Source organism: Eurosta solidaginis, chromosome 1 (assembly GCF_040869045.1).
Source record: "Eurosta solidaginis isolate ZX-2024a chromosome 1, ASM4086904v1, whole genome shotgun sequence".
Classification (NCBI taxonomy): Eukaryota; Metazoa; Arthropoda; class Insecta; order Diptera; family Tephritidae; genus Eurosta; species Eurosta solidaginis.
In genome coordinates this window covers 63,665,324-63,688,018 of record NC_090319.1, presented here as the reverse complement: position 1 = coordinate 63,688,018, position 22,695 = coordinate 63,665,324, and the positions used below count along the sequence as shown (strand labels likewise).

At 33.4% G+C, this 22,695-nt stretch overlaps 1 protein-coding gene across 35 annotated transcripts in view; it reads left to right on the top strand.

The window, feature by feature from the left end:
* Nucleotides 1–22,695, top strand: part of GluClalpha (glycine receptor alpha 1) — a 182,633-nt gene that overhangs the window by 152,695 nt on the left and 7,243 nt on the right. For 27 of the 35 annotated variants that reach the window (XM_067756994.1, XM_067757005.1, XM_067756841.1 and 24 more), the window contains 3 exons: nt 172–351; nt 9,253–9,359; nt 20,084–20,208. In XM_067756994.1, coding sequence (XP_067613095.1) covers nt 172–351; nt 9,253–9,359; nt 20,084–20,208 — 412 coding nt within the window. The remainder of the gene's footprint in view (nt 1–171; nt 352–9,252; nt 9,360–20,083; nt 20,209–22,695) is intronic. The other 8 variants (XM_067756948.1, XM_067756972.1, XM_067756912.1 and 5 more) reach the window with 1 other exon arrangement.

Sequence of the window (22,695 nt, the reverse complement as noted above, 5' to 3'; positions counted from 1 at the left end):
TTCTTGCTTAACGTTTTTATAGATTTTTTTTATTATTCAGTATTACATTTTCATTTTGACTAATGCGTTACTGTTAATTAATATTATTTAAAAAAATACATGCATACAGAATATTAATAATTATCTCCCATTTCTCTCACAATGTGACAACTCAATTGTCGCTTAATATAGGTGTCACTACGCTACTCACTATGGCAACACAAACATCTGGCATTAACGCCTCACTTCCGCCCGTATCCTATACGAAGGCGATTGACGTTTGGACCGGCGTCTGTTTGACGTTTGTTTTTGGCGCTTTACTTGAATTTGCGCTGGTGAATTATGCCTCCCGTTCAGGTTTGAATAAAGCTAGTAATTGAAATTTTATATGCTTCTTATTAAATGTATTTTAATTAATTGATGGTGTATTTTGTTTATTTTTTCTTCACATATTTATATTTGAATGTGTGTGTGTATAATTGCAAATAATGACAACATACAAAAAACAACACAAAAAATTAAAAATATTACTAACTAGTACATTTGTGTGAGTGTGTGCAACAAAAACATAAAAAATTAATTAGTTAAACTAACTGGTAGATATGTGCCAAAAATAAATTAACCAACATTTTATACACACACTTTATACACTCTACACTCTCAGTACACTCCAGCAAGTTTACGAAACTAACAGTATGTTAACAAGAATACACCGCAATTGTTTTATTAACACAAAACAACAAACAATATACACTCAGAGAAAAACGCCGTTCTAAAATCCAGCACTACCGGACTCAATTCAAGATTTTCATGTTCTTACCTTTTTGTTCTTGAAAAACGAACGACCTGTTCTTAAAACAACAACCTTGTTCTTGAACTGACACCATTTTCTTGAAAATAGAACGGTTGGTATTAAAATATGAACAAATGTTCTATTAATGAGAACGATGTTCTTAAATTAAGAACAATGTTCTTAAATTAAGTTCAAAAAAAAAAAAAAAAAAAAAAAACGGTACAATTCGTGTGCACTACAATGTTAAAGCTGGAGACATTGGTGCTTTATCGATAACCGTATCGGTAACCTTATAACAGCTGATTCGACCAATCTTATGAGAATCAATGCAATCGATTATTGGTGCCGCTAAGTTCGTAACTGTATCGTAGCAAACCAATTGGGTTTTGATTTACCGTCGTAACGATAAACAGCTGATTACGTTAGTGATACGGATACAGCGATACAACATACGGCACCAATGACTCCGGCTTTAATACGAAATTTGATACGAGCTACCAAGCCGTTGTGGTGGCTCAGCGGCTGTGATGTTGCGATTGCGATCGTGTGGCGCGAATTCGATCACCGTCAAACTTTGAAGTTTTTTAAAACAATTTTTTTGTGTTCTATTTTTTTTAACTCTCATTTTTCGTTCAGTCCCATTCACATATGTACATGTAATTCTCAAACTTGTTATGAAATATTTTAAATATTATTCAGATTGCGTCATCAAATAAGAATTTCTCAATAAGAGAAATTTATGAAAAATTCATATTATGCGTTTTTTCATTCTTGAATTTATTTTTCGATTTTAATAATAGTTTTTTTGTTATTAATATTTTTTATTAATGACAAAAAAATTATTATTAATAAAAAAAAATAAATAAATGGGTACTAATTGACAAAAGTACCTTCCCGCTCCCCCCTAAGATCAAACACAAACCGTTCTCGAAGCGTGAGAGCAAAAAATCTTAAATCAAGCCCATGTAGTGCTTGAAATGAGCTCAGAAGGTTCACACATCAATACCCAACTGGTCATAAAATACGAACCGTGTGCTTGGAAAAACGGTTCCTGAAATAAGCCCATCGGACCGAGTTAAGAAAAAACGTACTTAACAAACTTTTGTCAACGAATGTTCTTAATTTTGAACTTGTTCCGTTCGTTTTAGAACGATTTTTTCTTTGAGTGTGCCTAACATATTAAATATATATTATACAATATTTTAGGTTAGAATTAATTATTTCAAAACAGAAAATATACTAAACAAATTAGCAAACATTAACAAGCAAAAAGGGACTATATTTTAACTTCATTCATTTTAACAATACTAATAGTTTTTTAAATACCTTATACATTTATTGAATTACATTCGAACTTGGTGAAAAGAAATTTTTTTTGTTAATTAATTAATTCAGAAAGTGTCAATTTAGCAAAATTAATGTTATGGGTGTTGTTCGCATAAAAAACGAAAATCACAGTTCCAAATTTACGTTGTCACCAAAACCTAATATTGTTGTAATGGCAAGATAATTGAATTTTAAATAGCCAATATCGCTAAGACCTGAGCTGATCACTTTAGCTTCTCCCTATTCGTCATCGGAAGCATTAACTTTTAAAACTGCAACTTCGTGGGAAAAGCTTAACATTTTCTCTTTTATGTTGGAATCTGATACAATTATAATGACAAACAGTCGGATTTAGCGAGAGTTTCGCGTAATAATGTCGAATCGAAATACTTTGCACAAAGTAACTAAATATTTACTCTAGAACTTATCTCGACGATGTCAATCCTTCAGATGGCTTAATTTGACATTTTCGCTTTGACGAACACATGGTGAACAGCTCCAGTTAAATCGATAACTGAGAATATTTTATAGAATATATGGCAAAATCTATTATGAATACACGAAAACCAACAATACAGTTGACTTTTGTGTACAATTTTTCCTTGCACTTAACTGACTGTCGGGGCTTCAGTTTCTACCCATAACTACCAAGTACTTGTGAAGTGTAAACTTACAGGTGTACGTCTAAAAAAGTTATGTTTTCCAATTAACTAGAGCCCGCCCAAAGCTCAAGAGGGTTGACTTTGACATAAAGAAATAGTTTTGGAATATTTGAGAAGAGCTTTGTGGCTTCTTATCATATATCGATTTTTTATCGTCGAGCCATCGACGTCTTATTGGTGTCTTATCGAAGGAACTACAGCTGTCTCTTAAGCAGTAGCGTAACTATACCATATGGGGCCCGTGGCAAATTCTTTTGATTCAATAAATAAAAATCGTCACGTTGTACTCAGTTTAATTTTAATAAACTTCGAGATTTTCAGCGTATTCAATTACACGTTGCATATGTCGCAGTTAAGAGAAAATGGTCTATAGACCATGCTACCCCAGTGCAGAAACCTGAATTTATTTACAATGAAACAAAAATAACAATTCAATTTCAATAAGATATTTATTAAGACACTCTTTTCTCCATACTTCGGTTCCGCAAGTGTCTATAACATCATCAAAGTTTAAAGATCGGGCTATAGAATTTTCAATAGACACAATAGCCAAGTTACATAATCTGTCTTGTCTCATAGAGTTTCTTAACAAGGTTTTGAACAATTTTAGTTCAGCACTAGCTATAGTCACAGAAATCGTAAGAAGTAATAGTTTTTCACTTTCAAATTTAGCCCCTAGCCCTTTTTTGGCCCTCTTTAAAATGTTTGCCCTTTTTTGGCTCCAAATCTATTTGGGCAACCCGGATTGTGAAATTTGTAATGTATGTATCAAATGACATGGAAATTTTATTTTATTTTTTTGTTATGATGATGTGGCAGCTTGGTAATCAGCTGATAATAAAACATTAAAAAATATAAATAGAATTATAACAAGTGAGGACGGGGCTGACAATATGCTGTTAAGTTTTTACCGAGTAGAGCCCTCTATGCCACTTATTTCATTTTTCAGAGCTTCCTAACCATAAGAAAGTGAATTTAATTCAATTTCTGTAAAAAATGCGATATGCATTCGGTTAAAATATTCACAGTAGACAATTTTTGGCATAAAAAATTTAAAACCATACCGTGTGTATGCCGTTACGTGCAAAATGCACGTAACTCGCACGTATAATACCCCACCCTTGCACGTAATGACTTAGTTCGAACGGAGGGGGGGAGGGTTTAGCTCCATAGGGGTCCTAAAGACAAAGAATTCTCAGCGCGATACACGAAAAAAACAGTTAAGGACGGTGGCGGTAATATACATAATGATTTGGGGTTGCTTCTCTTGGTACGGAGTAGGCCCAATCCACCTAATCTCGGATACAATGGATAAATTTGTCTACAGGAATATACTACAAGATGTGGCGTTGCCCTTTGCTGAAGAAAACATGCCACTTCGATGGCTTTTTATGCAAGACAATGACCCTAAATACTCCCCAAGGCTTGTACATGACTGGTTTTCCCAAAATAATGTAAGCGTTCTGGATTGACCAAGCCAGTCACCTGATCTAAGTCCTATTGAAAACCTTTGGGGAGACTCAAAGAAGCGAATCGGGAAAGAAACATTCAAAAACAAGACGGACTTATGGCAAAAGGTTAAAGAGTTGTGGTATTCCACTCCCATAGAGACCTGCCGCAGGATTATCAGATCTGTGCCGTACCGAATGCAAAAAGTCATTGATAGTAACGGTGGACACAGTGGTTATTGATCCAGCTTGGAGACTGCAAACATATTTTTAAAATAATTTCATTAAATTTTGTAAAATTATTACTAAAACTATTTAGTACCTATTTGAATGGCCACATAAAAATATTATTTTTGTTTATATTGACAATAGTGTAAACTTCAAAATACTTTTCAATTATTATTTACATTTGTCTTATTAGTCTGGAAATAAAAATATCACAGAATGGCAAATCTGTTACTATTCGCTTAAAAAATAATGAATTATTAGGACTCACATGGGAGTAGCTATTTTAATGACCATATGTGTATATCTCAACAAATTCTAGAGCTTTTTTTTAAAGACCAGTGTCAGTTAAAATTTTTAAAGTGGAAGGCTGCAAAAAACTGGAGTTTGAAAGAATTCCATTCATTGGAATGAAACGCGATCTCAGTTGGTTTATAAACATCTCCAATATTCAATAAAATATGTTCACTTTGAACAAACTTTCCGGATCTTTGAGATGCTCATCTTCGCAAACCTCATCAAAATGACGTTTTACCATCCTCTGGCTAGTTTTAGAAAATTCAGGGGTAATGGACCAATTTTCGGCTACACCTTTCCAATTATTCTAGACAGATTTTCAAACGTTTTATGTCATTTGAAATATCGGTGGCTTTAGACTGAAGTGCTTTATTTCATCTTTTGATACTGTGCCCAAATTATAAATTTGTTGAATTGTTTCAAACAATGTTTGTATATCAATAACCTCTCACATGTAACGTGTACATCTCTTAAAATGTATCAAAATCTTTTTGTTTAGTTTGGTTGAAATACTTAACTATTAACATTATGGTCTTTAGTTGTCTCACTTTGGATTTTAAGCAGAACTTATGTAAATATATTTCTTAAATAAAATAAAATACTCAAGTACAATGTAAAAAAATATTTTTGAGCTCGCATTCTCTTGGACAGGGGCCCTCTTGGGTCGGGGGCCCGTGGCATTTTGCCAGCCCTGCCACATTATTGTTACACCATTGGTCTTAAGTTTAAACAGTATTGAAACAAATTGCGACAACATCGAAAATAAATTGGCAAATTTCGTTATCTTTTCGATAAAAAATCGTTAGGTTGCCGATAACAAACCGATAATTCGCCGATAAGAATACTGCGATAGCAAATCGATGACTGTAAAAAAACAAATCGATATAATTTCATAAAAATCAATAACTTTCCGATAAATCGGTTGTAAGCCGATACCTCATCGATATCGTAAACAAATTTATAACACTTGAATAAAAAATCGGTAACTCGTCAATAAGAAATGGATAACATGCCCATAACCCGTCGATAAATAGCCATTACCACTTCGATAACAAATTTATTATTCTCCGTCCGGTTTCGTTTCCGGCTCGGTTTTGGCTTTTGTCAGTCGATTTCATCAATTAGGAACGTTAACTTCATTGATATCTCCTGTTCCTGCGCTGCCTTCTACAATTCACCTGTTGTCTGACACGAAGAAAGCTCGATACAGTAGCACTTACAAGAAAATATGACTACGTGCGGTAGTTCAATCCAGGGAATCCCCTGTTTGGGGGCATCAACTATGAATTGTTATCGACGGTTTATGGGATGGGCGTGTTATACAATTCTTGTTATCGGCGAGTTTTAAACTATTTAGCGATTTGATATGGAAGGGTTATAAATTTGTTCGTTAAGGAGAATATATCGTTTAGTAATAACAAATTTATCGATATTTTATTTTCTTGTTAAAAAACGATATTTTTCAATAACAAATCGAAGTTTTTCGATATCACACTGATAATATTTTTGTAACAAATCGATATTTTTTCGATAACTTTTCGAAAATAAACCGTTAACACGTTAATAATATGCCGACATCTCGTCAGGAATAGTTGTTATCGTTAACAAGCCGATAACAAACTGATGATATGCTGATAACAATCGTATAATAATAACAGCATGATAATTTTTCGTATTCATAAAAAAATATTTCCGAACCCTGTTAAATGATTCTAAAATACATAGTACCAATATGATCCCGAAATAGGCGCTAACTTATCCCCATTATTATTTCTTTATCGAAATGACTCCTGAATGAGATCAAGATAATTCTCGACATAGTCTCGAAATGTTCAATAATACATTCCCAAATTGATTTCGAAATAGTAAATAACATAACCCCGAAGTGATCTCAAACTAATCCCGGATTAGTCCCAACTTTACTATGAAAAGGTTTCGAAATGTTCCCAAAATTATCCCCGAATAGTTCAGGAATGATCTAAACCTGGTCCTTGAAATAGTCCCTGCATCACCGCAAAAATATACAATCGAGCGTAATATGGCTTTTCTGGTTTACATTTTGAGGAATAACAATTATTTACGGACTTTAAACTCACATTATAATAAGATGATAATTCCAACAGAGCAGACGAGAAATTGTTATTTCTGAAACTTATTCGTTCGCAAAAAAGTTTTAAAAAACCCGTAGGCAATAAATCACACTAAACGATCTCAGTGATATTCAGGAAACATTTTAAAATAAAAATTTATCAATATGAAAGACCGATATATACGGAGATTCAAGTGGTTGATAAGCGCAATTCACAGGTTCCGCAGCTCATTTGTCAAACTCACCTACGCGAGGCGAATGCTATTACAAATATGATTGTATCATACACATATTTAGCAGACGAGTTTGCGACAACCGCAAGATCCTCATAGAATTAGGGTTGGGCGGGCGTTATGGCTTACAAGTTTCAATGTGGTCATATTCAATCGTTCCCGAGATGGTCGGGCTAGTGCCAATATTCAGCAAAGGACCATCAACATCGATAACACTCCCCAAAACCTTCTGGCAATGTCTTTATCACTACAACAATAAAAACAACAAGTCATAAATATTCAAAAATAAATACATCTCACTGAGAAAGGCCTTTTTTGTTGTTGGATTTCGGTTGTTATCCGTTATAAATCGAATTTCTTCTTCTTAAATTTCTAGTTAGGGAAAAATTACTTGAAATTTGTACGAAGTCGAGTCGAAATGTTCCAGCCGTCACTTCGCCTTCCTTTAACAGTTCATTCAAGACATAAAAATAGTTTGCATATTAGCTTAAGTATTAGGTATTGTAACGAATTTAGGGAAATTCCGCTTATTTGCAACCTTCTACTAACGTTCGAATCACTAAACTGTTGAATAAATAACTCCAATATTCAATAATGCAAAAAATGGTCTTTATTAGACTACTTTAAAGAGCTTCACAATAACACTTCACCCAATAGCGTGATTAAATCAAACTGATTGCCCATGCCTCAGCTGGTGCTGCTTTTATATTGTTCGGTTTCCTTGTTTGCATATTTCTAGGCGTTTCTAGAATTTACTACTTGTTTACCAGCTATAAACTCACCAACTATAAACTACAGATGCACGTTTATAGCTTCTCGCGTAGCAATATGCGCAATGATTGCATACTTTTGTGAGTATCTCAGATAGATGCTTGTGTATGTGTGAGAGCTACTTTGCTGATGATTGCATACTTTTGTGAGTAACCCTCCGTTGCTGTATGTACATATGTGTAGACATAATGATTGATTTGTTGATGTAGATACAAGTGACTGCTTAGTATCGTCTTAGAGATGACAGTATCCCTTAGTGTTGCTAATATTCGTCACAGTATTAAATATTTTACCGAGTTCAAATGTAGTTTAATAAATTTCAAATTATTTAGGGACACATTTTTAAGTAAATAAAGACAATTTAATTAATTTTGACACATAAATTTTACTAATTTTTTTTATAGTTATAAATTAATATATAAAGCTTAAATATGTATTCGCTAAGAATACACTACTAATACAAATATTTTTATTTTCTTATTTCATCCTGTCTTTCGTATAAATAAAATAACTGCAAAATAAAAAAAACAACAACAATAACAATGTTGCAACTATTAACACACGTTTCACATACAATTCAAATATAAAAATAAATTTGAAAAAAATAACTGAATGTAACTTTGTCATTGTCATTAAATATGTAAACATTGTACGAATTCATTACTCGCATTCACGCATTTTAAAACATTTTTTGTTTCTTTTTTTTTTTGCAATTTTCATAACTGTTGTAAAAAATATCGTTGTGTATTTGTTTTAATCTTTTTTCTTCTTTTTTTCTTTCTCGTTTCATGGCTTATGGATACGTTCATATCAATACATCTTTGCAAAAAATGTTTATTTCCTATTTTTATAATTTTCAATTTTAAATTAAATTTGAATTATATTTTTATTGCATGTTAAACGTCTTTTTGATTATATATATTTTTTTTTAATTTGACAATCTTGTGCCTTGAAATGTTGTATATAAACCGCTTAATGTGCATAAATTAAAATTTGTTTTTATTATTATTTTTATACCTCATTTGCGCTTGTATATGTGTGTACACTATGCACTTACTTAATAAATATATTTCTAATTCAAAATTGGCATAAATACTTTGCACTATCTATTGTGTCTAACAAAATTTTATTAAATTTTCTTATTTTTTCGTTTACTTATAAAATAAATATCTTTACACTATGTATAATTGTAAACAAATTTCATTTGTTGTTGTATTGCATTAATAAACCACACTATGTTGTTGTGTACAATTGTTTTTGTTGCTCTGTGTCATATTTTGATTTTCACATCAAAAAACATTCTCTACAATAAATAATTCCACTTCTGCAACCAAACACACGCACACACAAACACGCAATTTTGTGTGGAACAAATAAATTCTTGTTAAAATTTTTTTAACGCATGCAACATATACGGATCGGGCCGCAGATATGCATAAGGAGAATATGAAAAAGAAGCGTCGTGATTTGGAGCAGGCCAGCTTAGATGCTGCTTCAGATTTGCTCGACACAGACAGTAATGCGACATTCGCAATGGTATTTGTCAAAAATTTGTTACTTATATAGTCTAAACCAGGGTTGGGCCTGTAAACTGTTTACATTGTTTACAGCAATTGTTTACATGTAAATAATGTAATTGTTTACAATCTAATTGTTTACGTAAACAATTCATTTTTGTAAACAATTCATTTTTTGGCTTTTTTTATGAGTCAGAAATAATCTACTATTAACTAAGCATTTTCAATATTTTTCAAACAGTTTTCCAAGATTGAAAAAATAATAAAAAAATACGCTTTAATATTTATTATTTTAATATTTTTTTTTTTTTCATTTTCACTGTCCGATTCTTCGTTTTTTTTTAGTCAATTTTCATTTTATAATAAATAAAAAGTAACTTTTTGGACCTTTCAAATCGATCTGATTGACTTGACAGTTTACAATATAAGTTGAAATGACATACATATGCTTGTAAATGTTTACAATTGTTTACATTATTTATAATTGTTTACAATGAAAGTGTAAACAATCCAAAAAATGTTGTAAACGCACAACCCTGGTCTAAACACATTAGAACGTATCGGAAAAAATATTGTCTTACATCCCCTCAGTATGAAATGTCTCTGCAAAGGCAGATTCAATAAAAAAAAAATTGCTTACAATGTGTAAAAATCAAACTGATGACTGATTCCTTAGATCATGCTATTCCTATACCACTCATCACTCACTTCGTCATTATTTTCTTGCTTATTAGAATATCAGTAGCTGTTGATATAAAAGAGATTTCTGTGGTATCATGATCATGAGTTTAATTAACCATAATGCGATCAATTTTATTGAATGTGTCAATATCAAAAACATAAAACCTGATTTGTTAATTTTACCAAAGAGGATAAATATAATAAAAGACGTCACTCGTTACTTGTAGCCATTTGCTAAATGTTTTCTTCGAGGTAGTCGCTGATTTTTTTTTTTTTTTTTTTTGGCGAGATGTGCATAAAATGTCTTCTGTACATTTTGGTGGAGTATTTGTGTTTATTTTTCCGACTGTATTTAATTAACTAATTAATTATCTTTCCAAAAGTCACAGTTGCACAAGGTGCCTACACGGCATGGATAAATGCGAGACTATTAAACCTGTCCATCTTAGAAAACATTAGGCATCATTTTTGTTTATTTCCAGCGAGTTACTCGCCACTCGTAGCAGACTCGTGGCTCTTATTATATTTATCCTCTTTGATTTTACTAGTTAATTTTCTTCAATGTTTATTTCTCGTTCTTATGTGCCTCATATTTGCTGAGAAAAAAATGTCACTTACAAAATTCGAGATAAGTCGTATAGCGCGCGCTCGTATAAAACGCTCAATCAGCAATGCTTAAGAAGAAAATTTGGTAAAATTAACATATTCGAATTGAAAATGCACTTAATAAAAGAAAAAAATGACACTTTTGCTCAAATAGAATTGTAAATTTCATTCAAAAAACTCATATATACAGTCACTTTTATCCTTGATTTTTAACCAACTGTGTTCTTACATGGTCGTTGCTCAAGAAAAATCAAACGCAAATATCCTCGCGTCTCAATAGAAATTTAACATGCAAGTGCAACAACATTGAGATCCATATGGATCAATGTGCTGTTGCATTTGCATGTTAAATTTTTCTCGGTATCTGGATCACTGTACATTGGAATTCTGGGTATATTTCTTGGCCAAACCAGAGCGCCCCTATGCACGTTTGCTAAAAAATCTTAAAAAAGGAAGCAGAAAGCGTATCAGTTTTCTTGAAAGATGGATACTGGTTAACAAACGAAATTTTTTTGAGATTTCTTGAGCTTTTTTTTTTTTGTATGTGGTTATCGTGCTTATATAAGGACTTCGATCGAAAAAAGTGTCGCTTTTAAAATTCCACACACGACCTTTAAATTTGTTCTATTCTTTATAAATGGGAGCCCATCATGCACCTCCTCTGCTGAAAACTTTAAGACATTTTCTGAGGCTTTCTTAACTGTTGAATATCATTATCAAAATATTTAGCGTTCTTGGCTTTTTTGTTATATCAATTGGCCAGCGCTCTGGAAAGTTTGGCGGATTTGCTTCTTTAAGCTTTAAAGCGCATATTCCTTTAAGTAACTTTTTAAGCAAATTTTGTAAAAAAAAAAGTTAGGTCAAAAGCCTTGCCGGCAAAAAGTAGAAACCCTGAACTATCTTAGAAAAAGCTTCAATCCTTTTCCAAGCAATCCTTCGTTATCTTTAGAAGGTTATAATTCCTGTGGCTTCAAAAAATCTTCAATCGCTTCGCTGCCGCAAGAGGGATTTGGAAAAAATTTTGGCGATATTTTTTAGATAAATTTATCACATCTTTCCATTCTTCATTCTGCAGAACGAAGCAAGTGGGGTGCTTTAGCAGTATTCTATAGTCCAGAGCCCCTTTTGTGAATTACTAGAGAAAAGTAACTGGAAACAAAGCAGTTCAAACACAGGTCAAATTGTTTACACTCGCAGCAACAAGACTATCAAGCAAACTCATTAAGCTAAGCAGAGAGGACTTACGAACTCTCACTGGGTACTATACAGGACACTGTATCTACTGTAACATCTAAGTAAGTTGAATCTATCTGGTACACAAATATGTGGATAGCTCGAGCATGAAACGCCAATTCACATTATCTGCGAACGCGTCGCTCTGGCAAGGCAGTGACTCTCCTATCTAGGTGGCGTGACTCCTAATCCCTTCATGATGTGAAACCTGAAAAGGTACTTAAATAAATTAAAAGCATCCATCCAAGTAAAATATCCATCACATGGAATCCCTTCAAGGACATTTCATGTATTCCATACATAACCTTCGAAAATCGCTGGCCGTTTCTGCAATTTTGTTAAACTTTTTTTATTTTCAATATTCAGTCTATTGATATTCAACTTAATTCACTAAGTGAGTTACTGTACTCTTCAAAAAATGCACTACAGCTCATATTCCTTCAGACGGAGCTATCCACTAAACTATCGTTTAAATGTCGCCCCCTCTGATCAATGCTATAATAGTGAGCCCCACGTTGGGCGCCTTTTTTGTCTCATATGTAAATATACGAATATACAAAAGTAAGTAAGTATTATATGTCTCTCTTTTATTCCTACAAAGAAGTCGATATAAGTTTGAATTTTGTGAAGCAATTCGTGAAAATTTGATCTCACAGTGGAAGAAACACCTCAAATAATAAATTAATATATAAGAGTTCGGAAATAAGTTTAACTTACTTAACTTTATGGCGGCCACCGTGGTGTGATGGTAGCGTGCTCCGCCTATCACACCGTATGCCCTGGGTTCAACTCCCGGGCAAAGCAACATCAAAATTTTAGAAATAAGGTTTTTCAATTAGAAGAAAATTTTCCTAAGCGGGGTCGCCCCTCGGCAGTGTTTGGCAAGCGCTCCGGGTGTATTTTCTGCCATGAAAAGCTCTCAGTGAAAACTCATCTGCCTTGCAGATGCCGTTCGGAGTCGGCATAAAACATGTAGGTCCCGTCCGGCCACTTTGTATGGAAAATCAAGAGGAGCGCGACGCAAATTGGAAGAGAAGTTCGGCCTTAGATCTCTTCGGAGGTTATCGCGCCTTACATTTATTTTTTTATTTTTTTTACTTAACTTTATCAGGTGATTTAAATGGGACTTAAAGGTGTTGATAAGCGCAGTTGGCAGCTTCCACAATGTATCATGCACATATTTGCAGGAGATCATATGCCGACTCCAAGTTCCTCATTGTACTAGGGGTTGTGTGGCGGGAAGGCGTAGAAGGTTCAATGTGGTCAAATTTAATTGTTCCTGAGATGGTCGGACTAGTACCTTAATGTTGCTTGTGATCGGAACGTACTGGATCTACATATATCTGGCAAAAGACCATCAACATCGAGAATACTCCCTAAAAAAGATGTTGTCCCAAGTATGTAGGAAATATTTTTTTAGCGCCGTGAAATTTAAGTGCAACTCATATTGCGACTCTTACGCTCAGCTGCTTTCTTTTTTCTTCTTTGAAAACCTGATTTGAATAAATCATTTTATTTATATTGGGGATGTACGACGATTTTTTTTTTTATTGAGAACGTCTAATACACTAATACATATGTACGTATTTTACTCACAAACGCTTATTCACTCACTTTTAGTTAAATTTAAATTTTGGTTTTAAGATTCTATAATGTTCAATGAAATAATATCCAGTGCTACTACGGTTAGGAAGTTTAACATCTACTCTGATAACCAAGCGGACACCATCTCTTGCAGGGTAGCAAGATATTGATCAAGACCTAATTGAGTTCACTTAGGCTCATCTTTTAATGTTCATTGTGGTTTTGACGAGGCACTGTTCAATGGGAGTCCATGCGGTACGTCTCAATATACTGGAAACCCCAACCTGTTTCAGCTGTATGAAGGATGAAGAGTTGATTACCCAGCTTTCGCCAGAACTAAGCGAAAGTATTTAGATCACGACTCACTTGGCTCTCCCAGGTTGAGATCGGTCTCATTCGAAACTATACCGTTGCTACGTAACGATTCTCTAAGTAGCTATAACTAATTCACCGTTATTTTATGGGGTATCACAAGGGACGTCATGCTGTCCTAGTGAGCTTCCCCTACCAGAGCAGCTACTACCTAACCTAACTTATATTTTGTAATTGAGCTTGGCCACAAAATTACGGGCCGTCATTGCATATGGAAATCAGCAATCACGTGCTAGGCACCTTTATTCTCCTAAGTGTGTCTTACGGATAATTATACTCAGTTGAGCAGAGCTCACAGAGTATATTAAGTTTGATTGGATAATGGTTGGTTGTACATATATAAAGGAATCGAGATAGATATAGACTTCCATATATCAAAATAATCAGGATCGAAAAAAAATTTGATTGAGCCATGTCCGTCCGTCCGTCCGTCCGTTAACACGATAACTTGAGTAAATTTTGCGTTGTCTTGATAAAATTTGGTATGTAGGTTCCTGAGCACTCATCTCAGATCGCTATTTAAAATGAACGAAATCGGACTATAACCACGCCCACTTTTTCGATATCGAAAATTTCGAAAATCCGAAAAAGTGCGATAATTCATTACAAAAGACAGATAAAGCGACGAAACTTGATAGATGAGTTGAACTTATGATGCAGAATAGAAAATTAGTAAAATTTTGGACAATGGGCGTGGCGCCGCCCACTTTTAAAAGAAGGTAATATAAAACTTTTGCAAGCTGTAATTTGGCAGTCGTTGAAGATATCATGATGAAATTTGGCAGGAACGTTACTCCTATTACTATATGTACGCTTAATAAAAATTAGCAAAATCGGAGAAGGACCACGCCCACTTTTAAAAAAAAATTTTTTTAAAGTAAAATTTTTACAAAAAATTGAATATACAGTATATAAATAAATTATGTCAACATTCAACTCCAGTAATGACATGGTGCAACAAAATACAAAAATAAAAGAAAATTTCAAAATGGGCGTGGCTCCGCCATTTTTCATTTAATTTGTCTAGGATACTTTTAACGCTATAACTCGAACAAAAATTAACCAATCCTTTTGAAATTTGGTAGGGGTATAGATTTTTTGACGTTAACTGTTTTCTGTGAAAATGGGAGAAATCGGTTGATGCCACGCCCAGTTTTTATACAAAGTCATCCGCCTGTCCTTCCGCATGGCCGTTAACACGATAACTTGAGCAAAAATCGACATATCTTTAATGAACTTAGTTCACGTGCTTACTTGAACTCACTTTATTTTGGTATGAACAATGAACGAAGTCCGACAATGACCATGCCCACTTTTTCGATATGGAAAATTACGAAAAATGAAAAAAATGCCATAATTCTATACCAAATACGAAAAAAGGGATGAAACATGGTAATTGGATTGGTTTATTGACGCGAAAAAACTTTGTAAAATGGTTGTGACACCTACCATATTAAGTAGAAGAAAATGAAAAAGTTCTGCAGTGCGAAATAAAAAACCCTTGAAATCTTGGCAGGTATTACATATGTGTATAAATAAATTAGCGGTATCCAACATTTGATGTTTTGGGTCACCCTGGTCCACATTTTGGTCGATATCTGGAAAACGCCTTCACATACAACTACCACCACTCCCTTTTAAAACTCTCATTAATACCTTTAATTTGATACCCATATCGTACAAACTCATTCTAAAGTCACCCCTTGTCCAACTTTATGGCGATATCTCGAAAACGGTCCACCTATAGAACTAAACCCCACGCCCTTTTAAAATACTCATTAACACCTTTCATTTGATACCCATATCGTACAAACATATTCTAAAGTCACCCCTGGTCCACCTTTATGGTGATATCTCGAAAAGGTGAACACCTATAGAACGAAGGCCCACTGCCTTTTAAAAATACTCATTAACACCTTCCATTTGATACCCATATCGTACAAACAAAGTCTAGAGTCACCCCTGGTCCACCTTTATTGCGATACCTCGAAAAGGCGTCCACCTATAGAACTAAGGCCCACTCCCTTTTAAAATACTCATTAACTCCTTTCGTTTGATACCCATATTGCACAAACGAATTCTAGAATCATCCCTGGCCCACCTTTATGGCAATATCTCGAAACGGCGTCCACCTATGGAACTAAGGATTACTCCATTTTAAAATACTCATTAACACCTTTCTTTTGATACCCATATTGTACAAACAAATTCTAGGGTCACCCCTGGTCCACCTTTATGGCGATATCTCGAAAATGCGACCACCTATACAACAACCACCACTCCCTTTTAAAACCCTCATTAATACCTTTAATTTGATACCCATATCGTACAAACACATTCTAGAGTCACCCCTGGTCCACCTTTATGGCGATATTTCGAAACGGCGTCCACCTATAGAACTAAGGCCCACTCCCTTTTAAAATACTCATTAACACCTTTCGTTTGATGCCCATATTGTACAAACAAATTCTAGGGTCACCCCTGGTCCACCTTTATGGCGATATCTCGAAACGGCGTCCACCTATGGATCTAAGGATTACTCCCTTTTAAAATACTCATTAACTCCTTTCGTTTGATACCCATATTGCACAAACGAATTCTAGAATCATCCCTGGCCCACCTTTATGGCAATATCTCGAAACGGCGTCCACCTATGGAACTAAGGATTACTCCCTTTTAAAATACTCATTAACACCTTTCTTTTGATACCCATATTGTACAAACAAATTCTAGGGTCACCCCTGGTCCACCTTTATGGCGATATCTCGAAAATGCGACCACCTATACAACAACCACCACTCCCTTTTAAAACCCTCATTAATACCTTTAATTTGATACCCATATCGTACAAACACATTCTAGAGTCACCCCTGGTCCACCTTTATGGCGATATTTCGAAACGGCGTCCACCTATAGAACTAAGGCCCACTCCCTTTTAAAATACTCATTAACACCTTTCGTTTGATACCCATATTGTACAAACAAATTCTAGGGTCACCCCTGGTCCACCTTTATGGCGATATCTCGAAAATGCGACCACCTATACAACAACCACCACTCCCTTTTAAAACCCTCATTAATACCTTTAATTTGATACCCATATCGTACAAACACATTCTAGAGTCACCCCTGGTCCACCTTTATGGCGATATTTCGAAACGGCGTCCACCTATAGAACTAAGGCCCTCTCCCTTTTAAAATACTCATTAGCACCTTTCGTTTGATGCCCATATTGTACAAACAAATTCTAGGGTCACCCCTGGCCCACCTTTATGGCGATATCTCGAAAATGCGGCCACCTATACAACAACGACCACTCCCTTTTAAAACCCTCATTAATACCTTTAATTTGATACGCATATCGTACAAACACATTCTAGAGTCACCCCTGATCCACCTTTATGGCGATATCTCGAAACGGCGTCCAGCTATGGAATTAAGGATTACTCCCTTTTAAAATACTCATTAACACCTTTCTTTTGATACCCATATTGTACAAACAAATTCTAGGGTCACCCCTGCTCCACCTTTATGGCGATATCTCGAAACGGCGTCCACCTATGGAACTAAAGATTACTCCCTTTTAAAATACTCATTAACACCTTTCTTTTGATACCCATATTGTACAAACAAATTCTAGGGTCACCCCTGGTCCACCTTTATGGCGATATCTCGAAACGGCGTCCACCTATGGAATTAAGGATTACTCCCTTTTAAAATACTCATTAACACCTTTCTTTTGATACCCATATTGTACAAACAAATTCTAGGGTCACCCCTGCTGCACCTTTATGGCGATATCTCGAAACGGCGTCCACCTATGGAACTAAGGATTACTCCCTTTTAAAATACTGATTAACACCTTTCTTTTGATACCCATATTGTACAAACAAATTCTAGGGTCACCCCTGCTCCACCTTTATGGCGATATCTCGAAACGGCGTCCACCTATGGAACTAAAGATTACTCCCTTTTAAAATACTCATTAACACCTTTCTTTTGATACCCATATTGTACAAACAAATTCTAGGGTCACCCCTGCTGCACCTTTATGGCGATATCTCGAAACGGCGTCCACCTATGGAACTAAGGATTACTCCCTTTTAAAATACTCATTAACACCTTTCATTTGATACCCATATCGTACAAACGCATTCTACAGTCACCCCTGGTCCACCTTTATGGCGATATCTCGAAAAGGCGACCACCTATACAACAACCACCACTCCCTTTTAAAACCCTCATTAATACCTTTAATTTGATACCCATATCGTACAAACACATTCTAGAGTCACCCCTGGTCCACGTTTATGGCGATATTTCGAAACGGCATCCACCTATAGAACTGAGGCCCACTTCCTTTTAAAATACTCATTAACACCATTCGTTTGATGCCCATATCGTACAAACATATTCTAAAGTCACCCCTGGTACACCTTTATGGCGATATCTCGAAAAGGTACACCTATAGAACGAAGGCCCACTCCCTTTTAAAAATACCCATTAACACCTTTCATTTGATACCCATATCGTACAAACATATTCTAAAGTCACCCCTGGTCCACCTTTATGGCGATATCTCGAAAAGGTGAACACCTATAGAACGAAGGCCCACTCCCTTTTAAAAATACTCATTAACACCATTCGTTTGATACCCATATCGTACAAACATATTCTAAAGTCACCCCTGGTCCACCTTTATGGCGATATCTCGAAAAGGTGAACACCTATAGAACGAAGGCCCACTCCCTTTTAAAAATACTCATTAACACCTTTCATTTGATACCCATATCGTACAAACAAAGTCTAGAGTCACCCCTGGTCCACCTTTATGGCTATATCCCTAAATGGCGTCCACCTATAGAACTATGGCCCACTCCCTCATAAAATACTTTTTAATGCCTTTCATTTGATACACATGTCATAAAAACACATTCCAGGGTTTCCCTCGGTTCATTTTCCTACATGGTTATTTTCCCTAATGTTGTCACCATAGCTCTCAACTGAGTATGTAATGTTCGGTTATACCCGAACTTAACCTTCCTTACTTGTTTTTTATTTACAAACAAATATTAAATCCTGGAAACATTCATATGATGTCCACGCGATACTTTAATGGGCTCAAAGTAATTTACTTTGTAGTTCACCAATAAGCCTTTCCACACGGAACATTCGTAAATCATCGTCACCTATTAAGGGACAGAAAATCAGAAAATGCGTATTTTCGAATTTCAAAAACAATTGCTAAGTATACTGGGACTGATTAATATATTTTTCAATAGCCAATAGCATCAGTTAACTAATATTTTCTTAACCATTTCCTTGCTTTTTCCTTTTTATAACTTTCTCACTTTGTAATTGTACTCACACTTTCATTCCCAATTCCACTCCTACTCCAACTGCTGCTCCAATTTTTTGTAGTACAGCGCTGAGTTGGAGATGAATAGGAGAATAAGTTGCGAATCTCACTTCCATTCCCATTCCCAACTCCACTCCCATCCAGTATGCTACTCCGATTTTCACAGTTCAGCGCTTAGTTTGGAGTTGAAGGACGAAAATCACGAATAAGAGATGCCGTGTGGACATCATATTATTTGAGGTACCCGGTTACCTATTTGTTGATTCTCGCATATATTTTTAGATATTGAACAAGAGGGTTGGGCCATTAGTATTTTCAAACAAGGCCCTTAAATAGTTTGAGAGGTGTACAATTAGGCGCACCCCAAATGTATAGTTTACCCTAAAAGTATTTTATAACCTTTTATTAAAAATGTATTAAATTTTTAATTAATTTTGTCTTGTAATGTTGACTTTGCAATTTTTTATCTTAAATATTTTTAACACCTAAACTTATTTAAAATTTTTTTTACGACCTTTTTATTTTTAACAAAAATTGGCTAACACAAAATTAATTGTCTCATTCAAAAATATTAACATTTCAAATTATTCTTTATTTCATAATTTGTTTCATTTTGTCATTTCTATATTGACATCAACTACGACCTGAAATCTTCATAAAATAAAATTCAAAATTTGCAAAAATAATTCCTAAAAAATTTAAAACAAAATCAAAAATTTTTAAACAATTTAAACTAATCAATCAAACAAAAAACAATCAATATCAAAAAACCTTCCTCTATCATCGTTGTAAAAAAAATTCAAAAAATCATCAACCAACAACAAAATCATCAACAACAAATGTGTGTGTATGTGCGTTCTTTTTTCGGGAAAAATGTGCGCCACAACAACAAACAAATGCCAATTTAGAAGCCACTGGTCCGTCATCCCGGCGATCCGATGGCTCTGGAAAAGCTGCGCCAATGTGAGGTGCATATGCAGGCGCCCAAACGTCCAAACTGCTGTAAGACATGGCTATCAAAGTTTCCTACAAGGTAAGCAATGAAATTTTATATTTTTTAAAGTATAAAGAAACATAACAATATTTACATATATTTAATAATGCAGTTCACTCATAGTCAAAATTTAGTGTGCTATCCTTTAAAACGCTTGCATTAAACTGTTTTTCTTTTAAATGTATTTTATTGTCGTTTTAATACCTAACCCTGCTTATTCGAAAGAGAACTAATTTATTTGTTTTTAATGGTAAAAAAAAACATAAACTGCAACACATTTTCCGTAGAGTTTTAAAACGTTTTGCTATTTTAGCAACTTTCATAACAATGGAATTGTCTTAGTTTTCATTTGGTTTGTCAAAGTTAAAACAAAATGCATTTTAAAGTTGATACCTTCTTTCGAAAGTCCTGCAATTTTTCTAGCTTATATCCCGTTATTTAACTTAAACCAAATATCTGAAATTTTCTAAAAAATCAACTTTTTTTTAATACAATTTGAAGATTTTATAAAAAGTTATAAAATTGTAAAACTACTTTAATTGTTTTTTCGGTCTGTCAAATTATTGAATGAGCCCAACATTGCAACATTTTGAAAATTTTGTTTTTTTCCTCATGCTTGGACATATCAAAAATTGTTCACAAATATTAAAATAACATGGAAAAAATGGTTCCGTAAAAACAACCTTAGAATAACTAAACATTTTTTAAAACTTATTAAGAATTTAAAATTGTTTATAGACGTGTTTTTGAGCACTGTACTGTTTTTTTATGTTTGAAATATTTTAAACTTTCTTTACTTATATAAAAAAATAATAAAAAAATTCACCTAAGCTTATCATTAAAATTTATGATTTGTAATTGAAACTTCCGAATATTTTTAAAATGTAAATAATTTATTAGTTTCGTAAAATAAAAACCCAAATTATATCAGTATAAAAAAAATGCGAGGAATAAGTTTTGATAAGCAATTATTTAACACACATTATTTTTTTTATCACAATCCTAAGGCTTTCTTGAATATTTCGATATTTTTAAAATATTTTATTTAAAACAAAAAAAAATAAGGCGCGATAAAAAATAAAATATTTTGTTACTTTCGGGTATTTTATGATAATTGTCAAATTACAATTTCGATATTTTTGATGGAGATTAATTAAAAGTAAAGTCAATATATTAGAAAAACTTTAGCTGAGTAAAACATTAACTTAAAGTTGAAAAAAATTTTTAATTTTGCCTAAATTTAAAATTTTTTTTTATTTTCAAAAAATTATAGTAAGGAGTTATCAAAAAATTTCTTTATCAAATTTTTAAAAAGTATCAAACCTAAAAAATGAAGTCTTTTTTTAAAAAGATGTCTGTGAGCATCGAAATAATTTATAAAAACTTCAATTTTTTATCGTAATCTCAAAACTCCTAAGAAATATATAATATCTTAGAAAATGCGCACATATTCCGAAAAAGCAAAAAATTTATGAAACATTTTAATTAAAATTTAAAAAAATGAAAAAAAAAGTTTTCAAAACCAGCATTTATTAAATTAGAAAAAAATTTTTATGTGCAGTGGTGCATTTCTTAATATTTTGGTACGAGCAAAACAAATTGAATTATTTCACAAAACTTTAGTTTTGTTTACTTTTTCACTTTTTTGGTATATTTCTTAAATTCATTTCACGTTTTTGTATACCAAAATTCTATTCAAAACCTTAATAACATATTATCTAAAATCAAAAAAAAAAAAAAAAAAAAAAATTTATTTAAATTTTTTATTAAAATCAAAAACAAAATTAAAATTGTTTCAGCTATTTTCCAGACCTGATTTTTTATTACTTAAATACAAATGTATGCTAAAATATTTATCAAAACTTTTTTGTAATTTTTTTCACAAAAATATTATCGGGGGCTCAATTTTGCAAATTTGCACTAACAAAATACACGTTTATGCATTTGCAACGTCATTGCAAAAACGCAACATCAAAACCGTAGTTTAATTTTTCAATATTGAATAGCAAATCACTCATATCGGTGAAAACAAATCAAAAAGTGCAAAGAAAAAATTTTAAATGAAAAAAGTTGCTCACGATCCGTAGCAAATATTTGCTATAGCAACGTTTCCAAAGTTATATATACAAAATTCTGAACTCCCTTAGTATGCAAATTTCAAGCTTACAAAGTTTCCCATTTTTTGTATATTCTTGTCTGACCACATTGTGTATTTTTTTCGACAAAACTTTATTATGTATATTTTTGACTGTGAGTAACTGTACTTATTGTTTATGTTGTTAATTTGATATAAGTTGATTGCAATTGCAGTTGGTTTTTTTTGCTGTTTTTAGTTGTATTGCTTTACAAAAATGTTGGCTGTTTACTTATGCTACTTACATACATATATAATTTGAATGGTAATTTTGTGAATTTTTCATATTTTTTGAGTTAACGGTTTTCTATTTCTTCTACTTATTGCTTATAAAAATCATTCATACAAATACATATTGCAATATTTATCACCAAAACCACAAAAAAAAAAAA